Genomic DNA, 16763 nt, shown 5'->3' with positions numbered 1-16763 from the left:
TGGCATAAGTGGTAGTGTGCACAGCGCTATGACGACGGGAGAACTTCTCCTGCCAACATAGCTACTGCCGCTCATTGGAGGTAGTTTAATTATGCCGTCGGCACAAAGTGGCTACACAAGAGATCTTACAGTGGCGCAGCTGCATCAGGATAGCTATGCCGCTTGTAAGATCTCTAGTGTAGACATAGCCTAAGATTCTATCTCTAGATTTACCAGAGACTCACTACATGATCTTGGGCACAAGTCACATTTTCTCTATTTTCCCATTAAACAAATATTGATAAGATTCAAGTAATGTTCTGATGGTAATGTATGAAGTTAAACAGTTAACTAAGGCTGCTCTTATAACACTTACTCCCCTCACTCCAAATGTAATCTTATGTTAAGGCTAACAATCTTCAAATATTAACTGGACTTGAAATAACAGGGATTTCTCTTTCTGATCTTTTAAACAGGTCTCAAGCCCCCCAAGTCTTGGCTTCACTAAGAAAAATATCCATTGCTTATAACCAGTGTGAGTAACGCTGAGTGAGTGATGTACATAACTTAATTAAAAGCGTAGACAATGACAAACTGCTTTCAATATTACAGTGAGGGACAACAGGTTTTAACTAGTTTCTGAAAGCATACTTGATGCAGTTTATCACATCTACACTTAAGCTATGTTGCACACCAGTTCAGTGGACCCATTCCTGACTCTCCACCAATGCGTGGTTTTCCTGCTGTAGACCAAAACAAAGACCTACCCAACTTAAAGCGAGAGAAGTTTCCTCACTGATTTTGCCACTTCACCTGCCATAGGAAGAACCATTAAGGCATTGTCCAGACTGCCTGACCAACCAACTGTTCAAGAGCAAACAGGACTCTACTTCAAATGACCATATCAGACAACACTGGGCTTAATATATGCGCTATGCATACATCTCCCAGTGAAAGAAGAATTAAAGCAAAGCACAGCAACAACCAAGATTAGAAGTCACAAGTCCACGCTACAGTTGACAATGCTAAAAGCAGACTGGGAGATGTACTGAATTCATCACTGCCCAAGAGGCAAAATTAGTAACTTTAGAATTTTACTGCTCAGATAATTAGTCTAAGTATTTAGGTTAAGGCTCCCTTCCCTGGGGCTGACCTGCTTCGCAGGTCTCCTGTCGGGCTGGGGAGGACAAGGCCACATGGAACCTAGCCCACTGAGCTTTGCATCAGCCTTCAGGCTTTGCTCCTAACAGAGCCCATCCGCACCAGTGACCCAGCTTCACACAACTCCTCTTCATGCAGCCTGGGGAATGCGACCCTGAGGCACAGCCCCTAGATATGAACTGGAGCACGCTCCGGGTGTTGTGCTGTTCGAAGTGCTTATGAGAGGCCTTTAAGATTGGCTCGCCACTCTCCTTCCCCACAGCCGGGTCCCAGTCACCCAGCGCCGTCGGAAAACAAGGGACACTGCCAGGCCCGTCCCAAGCGGTGGGAAGTGGCCCCTTCTCCCCCCCCCCCCCCGTCTCCCCTTGTTGTCCCGCACAAGGATACACTTCCGAGGGGAGGACTCCCTCCAGCCCTGGCCGCAGCTGAATCCGGGTCCTCCCCCGCCCCCCGGCGGCCTTCCGGGGGGGTTGCTTCCCCGATCTCCCCCACCCCGGCTCCTGCCCCAGCGGCCCCCGCCGCGGTAAGGCCTGCCTCGGAAGCGGAACCGATCGAGCGCGTTGTGGCTGCGTTCCCAGAACGAGAGCCTGGGGCCAGAGTCGGAGTGGGAGTGGGAGCCCGGAGGCATCCGCGACGAAGGCAGTGGCGGCGGGTGAGAGCGGAACGACTCCTTGGGCCGGTAGCCGCCGTGGCTGTGCAGGTGGCCGAGCTCTGGGGGCGGCTGGTGCCGCGAGCGGGGGAAGCGGCGCGAGGAGGAGGAGAGGGAGGCGCCGCCGCGGAGGCTGGGAGGCGGCCTGCGCCTCGAGTAGGGCCTGGTGCTGATGAGGCCGCTGGCGAGCTCGGAGCCGTTATTGTCATCGTCGCTGATCTCGCCGTCCTCCAGCTCCCCCTCCTCCTTCGGGGACAGGCCGCTAGGCTCCAGCGGCGCCGCCTCGGCGGGGGCAGTGGCCGCTGCCATGGGCCCGGTCCAGGCACTCAGGAGAAGCAGGGAGCGGTTCGCAGCGGCACAAGCGCTTTCGATTCCGGAGTAGCCCAGCCCCAAAAGTTCCCCACCACGTCTGTCCTCAGGATCCCCCCCCTCCCCGCCAGCTCTATTCTCGCGAGAATTCCCCTCTCTCACCCCCCCGCAGGAGGAGAGGGAAGCCATGGTAGATGGCGTCATAGAGAGGGGCCGCGCGTTGTATCATGGGAGTTGTAGTTCTGACGAGCAGACGGGGAGCGTCCGTTATCGAGGAGAAAGCCGGGAGCGAGTCGAGCCCGGCCGTCCGGCAATGGGGCGGGGGTGGATAACGGTCTCCAAGGGCGGTGGCGTTTCCCGCCATGTTGGTGAAGGAACGGGACGGAGTAGGCGGGACGCCGCCATCTTAATAAAGGGAAAGAGCGAGCCTCCCCGGCGTGCCGCTTGTTAGGGGACATGCCGACCAGCTGCGCGGCGGCGGGCTGCGCCGCCGTCTACAACAAGAGCGTCAACGTCAGCTTCCACCGGTACCGCCCGGGTGGGGGTGGGGGGAGTGTTAGGCCGGGCTCTCCGAGCGCTTCCCGGCCCCCCCCCCCCCCCCCCCCCGTGGCTGGGGAAGCCGGGTTTGTGTTCTTGCCTCCGGCTTTCTAACCCGCGGTCCTCCCCGTGAGAGCCGGCTGTAGCGCGCCGCTGCCCCCCCGGTCTGTGTGCTGCGGTTAGGGGTCTCCCCATCCCAGTCGCCCGTGTAGACGCGGTCCAGCCCCTTCCGGGCCGTCGGTGCCGTGCTGGTGTAGTTTAGCCTGCGCTTTGGGGAGTTCTGAGCCAGTCAGACGATCCCTTCCAAGAAGTGAATTCCGGGTAACTATTGTTATAGTTCCATAGCCTGGAACCAAGATCTCAAAAGCTTGACCAGGATTTTTTTTTTTCTTCCCTGCTGCTTTTTTGCACTGAAATTCAGATCTGCCCCATAACAAGAAGGAAAGTTGAGCATTTTGCGAAAGGAAGAAAGTATAAGTCAGTCCTGTCCAAAGCTGCCATTTGTTTCTTTTGTCATCTTCTCAACTCTAAAGTCCAGTTAACGGCGGGGAGAAGGAATGCCTTGGTTAAAGAGCCAGCACCCTCACCTCTTCGGACAAGGGGTGAACTCTGAGCATACGCCTCTGAGACTCCCAAGCAGCCCTTTAGCCACACTAGGGAAGGTCAGATATTATTCCTGGTATTTTTGTGATAAAATACATATTTAAACATTTGACCATTAAACCTTTTAGAGTAGCAGCCGTGTTAGTCTGTATTCGCAAAAAGGAAAGGAGGACTTGTGGCACCTTGGAGACCAACACATTTATTTGAGCATAAGCTTTCGTGAGCTACAGCTGTAGCTCACGAAAGCTTATGCTCAAATAAATGTGTTGGTCTCCAAGGTGCCACAAGTCCTCCTTTTCTTTAAACCTTTTAGACTTTACTTATGCATAGAAGCAAAAAAAAAAAAAGGTGGCGGCACAAACCCCATTTTAAAAACTCCTTTATCAGTCATATTTAAATCTTAGTTCAGTCACTTGTGTTTTTTGGACTTAGTATGTGGAAGCTAACTTCTATGCACAGACCCGTCAAGTCACACTACGACTTGTGGGAAACATTGTCATTTTGTATTGCTTGTAAAGATGAATTGCAATGGGTTTCTTTAAGTTTGTGCTTTGTTCCCTTTATTATTTTATATTTATATTACAATAGCACTCCGAATTCCCAAAGTGAATTTGGATTGTGCTTTTTCCCCTGAAGTGTTTTTTTTTTTTTCCACCCTTTATTATTGTTTATCTGCAATCATAGTAAAAAAGACTTGATAAATGTCAAGGCCAGAAGGGACTGATGGTGAGGTAATGAGCCATCCCTGAACTAGAGCCTCATTAAGCCATATGCAGTGGTGAGTCAGTCCTATGCTCAGCTCAGCCGTTCCACAAGCCAGGAGCTGGTCTGGTGACTCTCAGGGCATATACCGGCCTCACAGGAGACATGGTAGCTTGGTCAGCCCAACATGACTTTATGGCTTGGAACACCGCTTTCAGGTAGTGGTGACAGACTTTACAGACTTCAGGCTGCTCAAGCCCTGCCCATGTTCCACCTTAGCTCCCAGCCCTACTCTTGGCTTGTCCCAACCCCTCTTGACGCAGGCTCTGGTTCATGGCCCAGTTGTCGCTGCACCAACTTACTTCCGCTGCATCAACTGGGCCGCACCCTCCTCGTCTTGTTTCTGACTTCTTGTATAACACAGCCCATAGAACTGCGCCAAAATAATACTTGTATAAATAATACGAGTGATATCTTATCTAATTATTTCTATTGTCTTTTCTCTTAGATTTCCCTTGGATCCCAAGAGAAGAAAGGAATGGATACGTCTTGTAAAACGCAATAATTTTGTGCCAGGCAAACACACTTTTCTTTGCTCAAAGCATTTTGAATCCTCCTGTTTTGACTTAACTGGACAAACTAGACGACTTAGAATGGATGCTGTTCCTACAATTTTTGATTTTCCTGCTCATCTAAAAGTCAGGGTAGGTTATTGGAATGTATGTCACTCTCTGAAGTCTTCTGGATTTTTTCAATTACCAAAAAAAAAAAAAAAAAAAACCACTCAAGTGACCATCCCGTACAAAATTTTACATAAATTTAAAGAAAATAAACTCAAACAAAAGGTTACTTCAACAGTTTGCCTTATTTTACAGTCATAACACTGTAGCATGTCATCCACACCAATCCAAATATTTTTAAATGGAAAAATGTGATTAAAAAAGTACTTTCAGATACTATTCATACTCCTGTTTCCCTACCAACACTAGTGATTTTATAATCTTTTATTTTTTTAATGGAGATCATGTCCCTTTATAAACACAGACAACTATAAATGCATTGCTGCCTAAAACCCATCCAACTCATCCCTGCTCCTTGTCCCCTGACCGCCCCCTCCCAGGACCCCTGCGCCTAACTCTCCCCCAGGACTCCACATCCTATCTAACCCCCCCCCTCCTCCCCGTCCCCTGACTGCCACCCTCAGAACCTCTGCCCTAGCCAACCTACCCCTATTCCCCATCCCATAACTGCCCCATCCCGGGGCCCCCTGCCCCTAACTGCGCCCCCCCCCCCCAGGACCCAATCTCCTATCCAACTGCTCCCTGACTGCCCCCCAGGATTCCCTACCCCTTATCCAACCCCCTTACCATGCCGCTTATAGTAGCATGTTTGGGAGCCATGCCGGAGCCAGACATGCTGCCGCAGTGCCCTTCATGACTGCACAGCCCTGCCGCCCAGAGCGCTGCCTGTGCAGCGGCGTGGCTGCGGGGGAGGGGCCAGGGGCTAGCAGGGGAGGGGCCAGGGACTAGCCTCCTAGGCCAGGAGCTCAGGGGCTGAGAAGGACAGTCCCATTGGCCGGATGTGGCCCGCGGGCCATAGTTTGCCCACCTTTGGCTTATGGAGTCAGCACCTATGCTCATAGTATTTATTTATAGATTGGAAAACAAGCTTTCCTGCTTTTTTCAACTCCCGGTCAGTATCTCAACTTTGAGTGCACAAGACATTGAACTTAACTAGTTAAACTGAATTGAAGAAAATATTCTCTCTGCACCTGTAAAAGAGGCTACTTCTGTAAGAAGTTGTTTTAACACTGCAACAGCCAGTGGTTAGCCAGTGGCTTCCACCATTTCAGTGGTGTGACTTTCTTTAAAATTTCAGCAGCAAACATGGATTGCTTAATATAACTTTTTTGTTAAGCTATTAAAATAATTTAAAAGTACATGTAAGGCTTTAAAATAGGTTGTCAATTTCAAATGAATTTTAAATAAATAAACCCTGTGTTTAATTTAAAACATTAATTAATTTGTTTTATCCACCTTGGCACTGACATTCTACAACTATTTGTTCTTGATGTTTGAAAGCCATGAACATCTGCTGTTTCTTAGTAGTTTAAAGATGGCACTATATGCTGTGGTCATGGCTGAGGGAATGTAGAAGTAGGGGCTGAAATGACGCATCAATTAGAAGTAACAGAAGAGGAGAAGGACTTTGGAGTATTGGTTGATCATAGGATGACTATGAGCTGCCAATGTGATATGGCTGTGAAAAAAGCTAATGCGGTTTTGGGATGCATCAGGAGAGGCATTTCCAGTAGGGATAAGGAGGTTTTAGTACCATTATACAAGGCAATGGTGAGACCTCACCTAGAATACTGTGTGCAGTTCTGGTCTCCCATGTTTAAAAAGGATGAATTCAAACTGGAGCAGGTACAGAGAAGGGCTACTAGGATGATCCTTGGAATGGAAAACTTGTCTTATGAAAGGAGACTTAAGGAGCTTGGCTTGTTTAGCCTAACTAAAAGAAGGTTGAGGGGAGATATGATTGCTCTCTATAAATATATCAGAGGGATAAATACAGGAGAGGGAGAGGAATTATTTCAGCTCAGCACCAATGTGGACACAAGAACAAATGGGTATAAACTGGCCACCAGGAAGTTTAGACTTGAAATCAGACGAAGGCTTTTAACCATCAGAGGAGTGAAGTTTTGGAATAGCCTTCCAAGGGAAGCAGTGGGGGCAAAAGATCTATCTGGTTTTAAGATTCTACTTGATAAGTTTATGGAGAAGATGGTATGATGGGATAATGGGATTTTGATAAGTAATTGATCTTTAAATATTCAGGGTAAATAGGCCTAATCCCCTGAGATGGGATATTAGATGGGTGGGATCTGAGTTACCCAGGAAAGAATTTTCTGTAGTATCTGGCTGGTGAATCTTGCCCATATGCTCAGGGTTTAGCTGATTGCCATATTTAGGGTCGGGAAGGAATTTTCCTCCAGGGCAGATTGGAGAGGCCCTGGAGGTTTTTCGCCTTCCTCTGTAGCATGGGGCATGGTTGACTTGAGGGAGGCTTCTCTGCTCCTTGAAGTCTTTAAACCATGATTTAAGGACTTCAATAGCTCAGACATAGGTGAGGTTTTTCATAGGAGTAGGTGGGTGAGATTCTGTGGCCTGCGCTGTGCAGGAGGTTGGACTAGATGATCAGAATGGTCCCTTCTGACCTTAGTATCTGTGAATTTATGAATAAGTGGTTGGGATTACAGTTGATGCTGCACTCAGTATCTGAGCTGTTTGGAGTAATGAAAACAGATGATGAGATGGTCTGTTCAAATTACTTATCGCTGTGTTATTCAGCAAAGAAGCAATTTATTCATCAGTAATTGGGGCTTTAGAATGAGCTGCTACTCTGAAAATTAAAAGAAAAGGAGTACTTGTGGCACCTTAGAGACTAACAAATTTATTTGAGCATAAGTTACACCACTGAAATGGTGGAAGCCACTGGCTAACCACTGGTTGTTGCAGTGTTAAAACAACTTCTTACAGAAGTAGCCTCTTTTACAGGTGCAGAGATGCATCCGATGAAGTGAACTGTAGCTCACGAAAGCTTATGCTCAAATAAATTTTAGTCTCTAAGGTGCCACAAGTACTCCTTTTCTTTTTGTGAATACAGACTAACACGGCTGCTACTCTGAAATCTGAAAATTTACTAACACTAGCATCAGTTTTGAAAACAATGTGATCTCATGCATTTTATAGAAAGGTGATGAAGTACGGGAGCAATTGAAAAGTTTTGTATTGTATTATATGGTATTTTATTTTGGTGATGGTATTTTTTTCCTTCTGAGAGAAATTGATTGAGAAATTCATACATAAAAAGGGGAAATTAACAGATGAACATCTCTAATCTCTGTTTCATAATAGTTATTATAGTTCAATTTTGTGACTTAAATTTGAAGCTGCAGAGTAAGAGCTTCTCTGAGCTAGCTGCATTTGGCTGTGTGCCTTTGAAAGAGAACTGGTTGCTGCTGAAGCATATAAAAGTAAAGGACGTTTCTCTGTCTTGCAAGATCCTTCTTGTTTTTGACACTGAGGAAATTCTCAATGAAGTGCAAATGGAATGGTTTAAACTACAAGAAAGCGCAGGTCTTAAGGTACTGAAGCCAGGAATTGTTCTGTGTTCTGCGCCCTGGATGTTGCCTGCATATTCAAATTCATGCAAAGAACACGATTTCAGCAGCACATGTTTGTGGAAATATTTTTCTTATTAAAGGATGACAACAAATCTGCATACATCTGCAGCCAACAGCTACTATGCAGAAAAGTCTCTTTAAACTGTCCCAAAAATCTGCTTTATTTTACTAATGAGCAAAGATCACAACATTGGTTTAAACCAATCAATGTTGATTAATAAAATTAACATATAATAGGAGGAATTCTAATGGAGGCCTGTCCACACTTTTAAAAATATGTAAACTGTGAAAAGTATTGCTTCTTTCATAGTCCTGGTTATATTTTTTTTTTCTATCAAGGTTTAGGCATTCCTGATCTTTAGGTTCATAAGCAAAATGCCTTAGCATGGATGAAATTGGACAGCTGACTCAAAATTAATAAGAAAACTGTGCGTTTTAAATGTACCTAGTTACTGCAGACTTAGTATGGTTCTGTTCTGAAAAATGAAATTGTAAGAAATGGCACCTGTTAATTACTGTGAATAAAAATAGGGACCATTGTGCAGTTACAATTGGCTCGTTTTGTTTTCATTTTTTAATAAATCCTAGTTATAGCTGCTTGACATCAGATAAAATCTAGCCAAATGAGGCTTAATTTATTTTTCAGAAATCAAAACTTTATTGTATGATTTATTTATGCATTACTAGTTGTTCTTGCTTACTGCTTTTTCACAGCCTAAATTTATTTAAAGGTTTAATTGCAATCAGTTTTTTGCTCACACAGAAAAAAAGCTACAATAAACTATTTTGGAACTGAGAAAATTGTACAACTTTTATATTTTTTCTTAATTTTTCCATTCTATCCATTTCCTAAAGAACAATTCTTCCTATTCTCATCTTGCACATTGTGGATCTATGTAAATGATCAGGATCTGTCTTTCTCTAATATCATGCTTTATTAGATTAGAGGGAGTAGGGAGTGAGATACCTTCTAACATTTATGGGGGGTTCATTATAAATGCAATAATACATATTTACACAAAATGTACAGGCTCCTTATATTTGAATGTCTAGAAATGTAGTAATTACAGGTTAGATTAATTTGAAGTTTGGCATTTTATAAACTTGCATAATGCCATGATTAAATTCAGGTTTTATTTTCTTTCCTGTCGTTTTATTTACAGACACCTATGTCAAGAAATATTCTGAAGAAGAAAGATGCTTATACCCCAGAAGGGGTATCTAACTTCAAAACAAACATTAGCTGTAGACAAGTACTACTTGAACACAGTTATGCTTTCAGAAGCCCCATGGAAGCCAAGAAAAGGATAATTAAGTTAGAAAAGGAGATAGCAAGCTTGAGAAGAAGAATGAAGAACTGCATTCAAAAAGAACGTAGAGCCACACAAAGATGGATAGAAATGACTTGCCTCATCAAAAACTTGGAAACAAATAATATTTTGCCAGGAGTTACATTGGACCACATTTTACCAAATGCCTTAAGAAACCTTCCCTTGGAAGATTTCAAAAATATTTTACAGGAACAGAAAGACCATCTATAACAGCTTTGCCAATTTTAAAGCTAGACTTCAAAATTTAAATTTACACTGAATATAATGCCAAAAAATTTATCCAGCCTAATTAATATGTTTTTCTAAGACATTCTTGTGGTGATGAGGGACAACGTTGGTTCTTATGCCTGCTTAATTGTTTGCAAATACCCATCTATTACTAATGAAAACTTCACAAGTCTTTTGATTGTGATAGTAAGTTTTCAATCAGTTAATAAGAGTGCCTTATGCAAAAACTGTGAATTAACCATCTTTTCATTTTTTTAAATAATTGAGGATTGTGGTTTTGGTTGATTGATTTGGTCTAATTTGTAGAACATCTGAGTAATTGAAATGGACCAGTTTTTGATGGAACACATGCTCTATTCAGGTAAGTTTTACTTTAAGAATAATAATCACCACTTTGTATTACTAACAATCAAACATAGAAATGTTTTACTAGTGAACACCGGCCCACAGTTCCTCAGACCTCTGAGATTCACAGTTAAGTACCTCCAGCACCATCACTCAAGACCACAGAGGTCTCTGTGTGTGTCCAGGATCCATAGTAAGTCATGGGGTAGAGGCTGGACATGCTGGGGAGAAGTGGCCTAGTAAGCCCAGAAAGGAGCAGCATTTACTTTGTTCTGGTTCATTGGAGGTTCCCAAAGAAAATGAGACTTTTCCACTGAGTTCTGTCTTGTCCCAGGAGCTGCCATAGCAGCTGCCCAGGGTGATGCCGGAGACCACAGCCATTGTAGTGTTACCCTAGCTAAGGTCCTGTATCACGTGGATACCTGTGGTCTGCCATTTTGGCATCAGGACACTATAGAGAGCAATTTCCATGAGGGGTTGTTACAGAAATTTGCTAAATATGTGCATATACATATATGTGCTGCATGTGTGCACATATACAAAAAGGTTAAGTTGTATGGAAACACAAGCTAACAACACAAACTGCAAGAGAGGCTACTTGTGAACTGACAGCAAATGTCAAAGTGATGTTGAAAGTATAGAAGTTACATTTTTGACAAAGTGCTGAAGCAAGCATTTTAGACATGCCAGACGAACGGTGTCTTGAAAGTCAGAATGGATGTCAGCACTGAACCATCATTAGCAGAAGAATCAGAAAGAGCAGTGAAAAAGTTGAAAAATGGGAAAGCTTCAACGATAGACAGTAGAACAGCTGAAACGCTAAAAATCAGTGCGACAAGTGCTATCAGTGCTATTAGGAAAATATACAAGAAGGTATGGGAGCAGGAGGAGCTACTGGATGACTGGGTAAAGGCAATAGTATGTACCAATCCTGAAGAAAGGTGATTCTGTCAATCTGAATAATTATAGAGGTTATTGTCAGTATCATGAAAAATGAACATAATTGTCAACAGATTAAGACTGGCTTTTGAGGAAGTGGGACTTCAGGGCAGGCTGAAGTTGCATCGATCAGATATTTATGCTCCAACAGTTTATTTGGGCATGGGAGAATGGAGGGATGAGAAGGGGGATTAAAGATAGTTGCTGTTTTCATCAATTTCACGAAGGCATTTCAGTTACTTTCCATAATGCTTTTCTTCAAAACGTTAAAATCATATGGCTTTTTGATAAGATAATTGCAATTATAAAAGTTATATACAAGGACTCCTGTAGCATGCCCTAAGAGTTGGTGGAAAGCTAAACTAAGCTGGTTGGGCAAATAGTAGCACATATTGGTCTGGTTATTAATCTGGATAAAACTAAGTCCCTGACCACAACCTCCAGCTCCAGATAGCTCAGTATTAATCTTTCTAGATGGGACATCAAGCAAGTGGCATCTGTCAAATATTTGGGCAGCCCCCTAGACTGTGCTGGAGGATGCTTGAAATATGTGGACGTTTGTGTATCAGCAGTTGCTGCCATGTCCTGGGCCTTTCCGCGGCCTCTGTGGGAAGGCTATGACATCAGGCTTGTGAGGAAGCTATGGATCTATAGAGCCACAGTTAAAGCAACTCTCTTATACAGAAATGAATTGTGGATGCTGAGGAAGCCTTAAGAACACCAGATTATGAGAATTGAAAAATGTCAGTCTTTGTCAGCTGCTCTATATGAAGTGGCAGGACAAGACCCAAAATGAGGATATTTGAAGCCAAACCCATCAGTCCCCTCCAGCAGCGCTGGTTTGGTTTCAGTGGCATTATTGATATGGAGGTATTATTAGAATGGAAGAGTAATGAATTTCAAAGTGCATGTACCAAGGAATTCTATTACATGGCCAGTGAGCACATGGGTATCAAAAACTTTGATGGTGCAACAAGATTTCAGTGATGGATATCAACGGAATATATAACTAGACCTCCTTAAGCATCTTGCCCAGAGATCAATCCAGTGGTGCTTGATTTGCAAGAAGGCCATGTCCCTTTGAAATTTGTCATGAAAACTAAATGTATAGCTTGTTATATTGGGATATTCACCATTTTCTCCTAAAGTGATTTTTTTTTTAATCATTCATAAGTTTATCTTTAGATGAGAGTACATGCAAATAAGTAATAAAGCTTCAAAAGAAATATTTCTTTTAAAAATGTACTTAATAATGAATTCTTGTACTTTTTTTCTTTTAGATATTGTCCATCTTAGAGATGTTTCATACAAGTATATACTACAGGCATTTTGCTGTATCTTTTATTAAGGTAAGTGCTTTTTAAGTAAAAGATATAAAAAGTAGTACTTCAGAAGTGGCTAAGCAGTATACCCTACCTGTACTCTTCCAGCTTTTTTCACATTTTAAGCTAGTTCAATATATAAATAAATGTATATCTTGCCTTTTATGAAGGAGGAACATGTTAGCTGGGGGAAGGGAGATGTGTTTGTTTTTCCCCCCACTTTCCTTTTTTCACCAATTAGAAGATGGCAGTTGTCACATGAAGAAAAGGGAACTTAGTTACACTCTTCAAAATATCCTATGCTAATGGTGCTTACCCTTTTTTTTCTTTTTTGGCACATAACTGCTTATACTGCTCAGAAGCAAAGTTTTGTTTTTAATCCTACTTGGTGAGTATATCTCGTTCTTTCCTTTGAGCACTGAGTCACAAAAATAGTTGATTTTAAAAAGCCTGCCTCAACCTACTTTTTGAGGTAGGTTGTTACTCTTTAAAGTAGTGGTACAAACTTACTCAAATCACAACTTCAAATGCTGATTATGTAAATCATGGCAAATTTAGTATTTTACAGATCTTAATAAGGAGACTCTCTATCAGTGGTGTGAACAGTGGAATAATGTCTCAATCTTGATAATGTTTGGGTGTCAAGTTCCAATAAAGACAAGACTTGTTTGTCAAATTGGATAATTTAATAGTAGTAGATCTTCCACACATCAGAAAAGGAGACAAATGTAAAGATAACTAATGTATATGGCAAATTACCATTAGATACATCTTAACTTGTGGTAATACCAAGGACCCCAGTCATGGGCCAGGATCATGTTGTGCTAGGTATTTGTATAAACACGCACACAGACTGTTCACACCCCAATTAGTCTAAATCTAACTATAAGACAAGAGGCCAAAGGTGAATACAGACAGATAAAGGAGCTCAAGGAAACAGCGACTTAATATTGGTCAGCATGATAGACTGTGGTCCTGGCATGCCAGCTGCTTAACTTCTTTTGCTGTATTCCCTGGAGGTCAATCTCTTTGCATGAGCTTTTGAAGAAGGGACACAATACAATACACTTTTGTTCATATTTCCTTTTTAATATTTAGCCCTTTACCTTTTATTATAGGTCTCTACCTTCTCCTTTTCCAGTCACTTCTACCAAAGAAGGTTTTGGTCTTCACCTCAATTTATTGATGGATTCTGGAGCAGGTTATGTCATAACAAAAGCAATACTTGTTAGTCTGTTTTCCAAAAATGTCATGTAGACTTATAAACCAAATGCTTATTTTGTATTAGTTTTTGAACAGAGTATAGGTTTTATTTGAAATCCATCTTACTGCATAATTAATCATTAAACACCATGCTATGTAACAGGTAACCTTAGGTCTTGTACGATCATTTTGACAAAGTGCTTATGTTTTTTATAATTATTGTGCTAGTTTCAAATAAAAATGTCACTTTTCAACTGGTGTATGAAATTTTCTTCTGAGAAATGTAGTTACTGCTTGTCTTACACATCCTCATGTTTGCTATATGAATATTTTTATGTGCTAAGCTGAATTATATAAAATTCCAGCATTGATTGTATCAACTGAAGGAAAATTGTTCATCTATGCAACTGGCTACATTTGAAGTATTTTAATTTTATTTTTAATCCTTTATGAACAAGGGGAACAAACATTCAAAAATTATAAAAATTAAAACCATGCTGAATTCATGAATTACATTAAAATCTTTACTTGTGAAAAGTGCCAGATTGATAGTCTTGGAGAACTAAATCCTGTGCACTGAACAGATACAGCATCAGCAGGAACGAGTGTGTGTGTGTGTGTGTGTGTGTGTGTGTGAGAGAGAGAGAGAGAGATTTTGTTTTTTAACATCACTTTACAAATGTGCTTCAATGCTGATCTAGAGGGACCAATTCTAGGGGTAAGGAAGTAGTTAAGACTGCAGACCCACAGCTTATTAATATATTTTTGGCATTTATAAATGCCGGATAATAATGTCTGATGGGCTGGATGAGGCCCAGGGGCCGTAGTTTGCTGACTCCTGAGCTAGAGGGAAAGAAATTGGCTGGCTGAATTTAGAGCACTTCACCCAGAATCTTAAACAGTGAAGCTGAAATTTATTTGTAGGAAAGGTTTGTCAGCTCATGGCTGGTAGTCCACATGGTGGACTAACAAGCCTTCATGGCAAAAGGACTTCTATAGCTGTTTGATTATCTTTTTCTCACAGATTGTTAGTAGCTTAAAAAACTAATCCATGGAGGCATGGGCCTTCCCTGGCATGAGGTAACTGTGGCCTTTAATGCAAGTATGACTAATGAGGGCAGCTGCCTCAAAGGTGTATGCATGCCCATAGGTGTTCTTGATGCTTGCATCTAAGTTTCAAGGAAGTTTTAGAACCTGTCTCATATTAATTAAGAATTTGTGGAGCAGGTACTAGCTTCTTTGCAGAGGGTAAAAAGGCCATGCTGCATTCTCTTGAGCCTTTCTCTCACTTGAAGGAGGGACCTATAGACTCTGTCTCCACTTGAAAACAGACTTTCTTGTCAATGATCATCTTCAAACAAGATCAGGAACCCACTGACAGAATATGTTTTAGCAGCACCAGAAGGCAAAGGATCCCTTCCTTTCAGCAAGCACCATAAAGCACCAATTACGTTGACCCAATTTTGGTATGAGTACCGTGTGTTGGACTCCACCCTGTTTATCTGAATTTCCCCAGTCTTGCTTTGCTGCATAACACAATGAGTCACAGTGGCATGGATCTACTCCATGTGACTGAAAGAATGTGAATAAAATTAATTTAGTATAGCAGAGAAACAGAAAATAATTAATGTTCAGTCTGGTCAGGATTTTTAGGTTGTTGACAGCAGAGGCAATGCAAAGAAGCACACTTCTCAGAACTTCAGCCCATCCTGCTTTTAGGCTATTTACTTTACCTGGACTTCCCACAAGTTCTTCCGAGCCTGTTTTGACTTTTCAGAAGTTTCAAGTGGAAGTAAGGAATCATCCTGTGTCTTGGACTTCTAAGTACACATTATATCCACTGCCTCCTTCATGCATGCCTTGACTTCCTTGCTGTCTAGAATCTGGTGAAGCTACAGTAGAAGTCTTGCAGACATTGCTCCCACACCTAAGGTAAGACCTGCCAGCTGCTACAGTGAAAAAGGTTTCCAGAGTTAACACTGCCCCAGGTTGGACTGCAGTTGACTATTACTAATTAGGTCTGCCTAAACCTTTTTTCATATATAAATAATCATCCCCTTTTTGGAAATTTTTAAATTTCTTAACAATACAAAAAATTTTCAACATTTAAGAAACAAAACTAATTTATAATTGTTGACCAAAGAGAATGCATTTTCATATGTCATAGGTATGCAAAATACACTTTCTGGTATTGAATATAATTAACCTCCCCAACAAACTAAAGTTATTGTTCTGATAGAATTTTATGCTGAAGAAATTTTAAATCATAAAAATCCAGTGTGGATGTGCACATTGCACAGCTTTATGCAGCTGCTCTGTTGTAGTTTTGTTCTCCCCTGCATACTAAGGGTATGTCCAAAGTGCAATTGGAGATGTGACTGCAGCACATGTAACTTTATAGTTGAGCTAGCTTTAATCTAGCTAGGCCAGGTACCAATAATAGCGAAGCCATGGCAGCATCAGTTAGCTGCCCAAATATGTACCAAGGCTCCCTGGTGAGCTTTGCTGCTTTGGGCCCTGAGCATAGGAGCGCGCACGGGGGTGGCCGGACTGCTGGAGATGGGGGGTGGGGAGTCCAGGGTAGGGTGGGCCCTGGCCTGGCCTCTCTTCTTCCCACCCGCCCCCCACTCCGCTCTCCCCTGTGGGGGCAGAAGCTTGGTGGTGCTGAGCACCCCAGGCTCTGTCCTGCTGCTCCACAGCAGCCAAGCTCCTGCCTTTTCTCCCAGCGTGCTGTGTACTCACCCCTCCTCCTCTCACTCTATCCCTGCCCCTGATCAGCTGTGTGCTGGGAAGAGAGAGCAGGATGTGGAGAAGAGATGGGGGCAGGTCCTTGTGGAAGGGGGTGGAATTGGGGTATATCCTTTCCACCCCCCCTGCTGTGAGCCTTTCAGGGCAGAGGGTTGGGAGCACCCCCATGACCCCAGCCCACCTCCCCAGCCCTGACCCCTGCAACCCCCACACCAGCCCTCTGCCCTGACTCCTCCACCCCCCTCACACACACCCAGCCCTTTGCCCTGAATCCGGCACCCCCCATACCATGACCCTAGCCCTAACTCCTGCACACACACACACCCCAAATTTCTCCAACACCCCTTCCCTCCCAGTTTTGTGAACTAGTTACATGCCAATTTAGTGACTGTTTGGAAATCTGAATTGAAATTTAAACATTAATAACACTTTAAAAGCATATACATGATAAAATGATGATAAAATACATGTATCTGAAAAAGTATTATAGATTGGAAAAGTATGAACATGAACTAGCT

The 16763-nt window shown here is 42.8% G+C and overlaps 2 protein-coding genes across 11 annotated transcripts in view; one reads left to right on the top strand and one right to left on the bottom strand.

Annotated features, from left to right (window-relative positions):
* The window catches only part of ZFC3H1 (zinc finger C3H1-type containing), a 62662-nt gene extending 60360 nt beyond the window's left edge, over positions 1 to 2302 (bottom strand). For all 8 annotated transcript variants that reach the window (XM_038390446.2, XM_043493366.1, XM_043493353.1 and 5 more), the window contains exon 1: positions 1528 to 2302. In XM_038390446.2, coding sequence (XP_038246374.2) covers positions 1528 to 2302 — 775 coding nt within the window. The remainder of the gene's footprint in view (positions 1 to 1527) is intronic.
* Positions 2303 to 2493: 191 nt separating this feature from the next.
* Positions 2494 to 13751, top strand: THAP2 (THAP domain containing 2). Of its 3 annotated transcripts, none has more exons than XM_038390457.2 (5): positions 2494 to 2625; positions 4449 to 4644; positions 9293 to 10049; positions 12253 to 12321; positions 13413 to 13751. In XM_038390457.2, exons 1-3 carry the CDS (start codon positions 2555 to 2557, stop codon positions 9668 to 9670), a joined length of 645 nt encoding a protein of 214 aa, XP_038246385.1. In that variant the 5' UTR covers positions 2494 to 2554; the 3' UTR covers positions 9671 to 10049; positions 12253 to 12321; positions 13413 to 13751. The 3 variants fall into 3 exon arrangements, with proteins under 3 accessions (XP_038246385.1, XP_043349308.1, XP_043349317.1); XM_043493373.1 differs by having other exon boundaries at positions 2555 to 2721; XM_043493382.1 differs by lacking the exon at positions 9293 to 10049 and having other exon boundaries at positions 2555 to 2721.
* The last annotated feature ends 3012 nt before the right edge of the window (positions 13752 to 16763 follow it).

Source organism: Dermochelys coriacea, chromosome 1 (assembly GCF_009764565.3).
Source record: "Dermochelys coriacea isolate rDerCor1 chromosome 1, rDerCor1.pri.v4, whole genome shotgun sequence".
NCBI lineage: Eukaryota > Metazoa > Chordata > Testudines > Dermochelyidae > Dermochelys > Dermochelys coriacea.
The sequence above is the reverse complement of the archived record's forward strand: the minus strand, read 5'-3'. Positions and strand labels throughout refer to the sequence as shown.

Excerpts from the sequence above, each read along its gene's own strand:
- THAP2 (XM_043493373.1), top strand. The coding sequence starts at position 2,555 with ATGCCGACCAGCTGCGCGGCGGCGGGCTGCGCCGCCGTCTACAACAAG. Across the intron at positions 2,722-4,448 it reads CCCGTGGCTGGGGAAGCCGG|ATTTCCCTTGGATCCCAAGA; the intron begins GTTTGTGTTCTT and ends CTTTTCTCTTAG. Across the intron at positions 4,645-9,292 it reads CTGCTCATCTAAAAGTCAGG|ACACCTATGTCAAGAAATAT; the intron begins GTAGGTTATTGG and ends TTTTATTTACAG.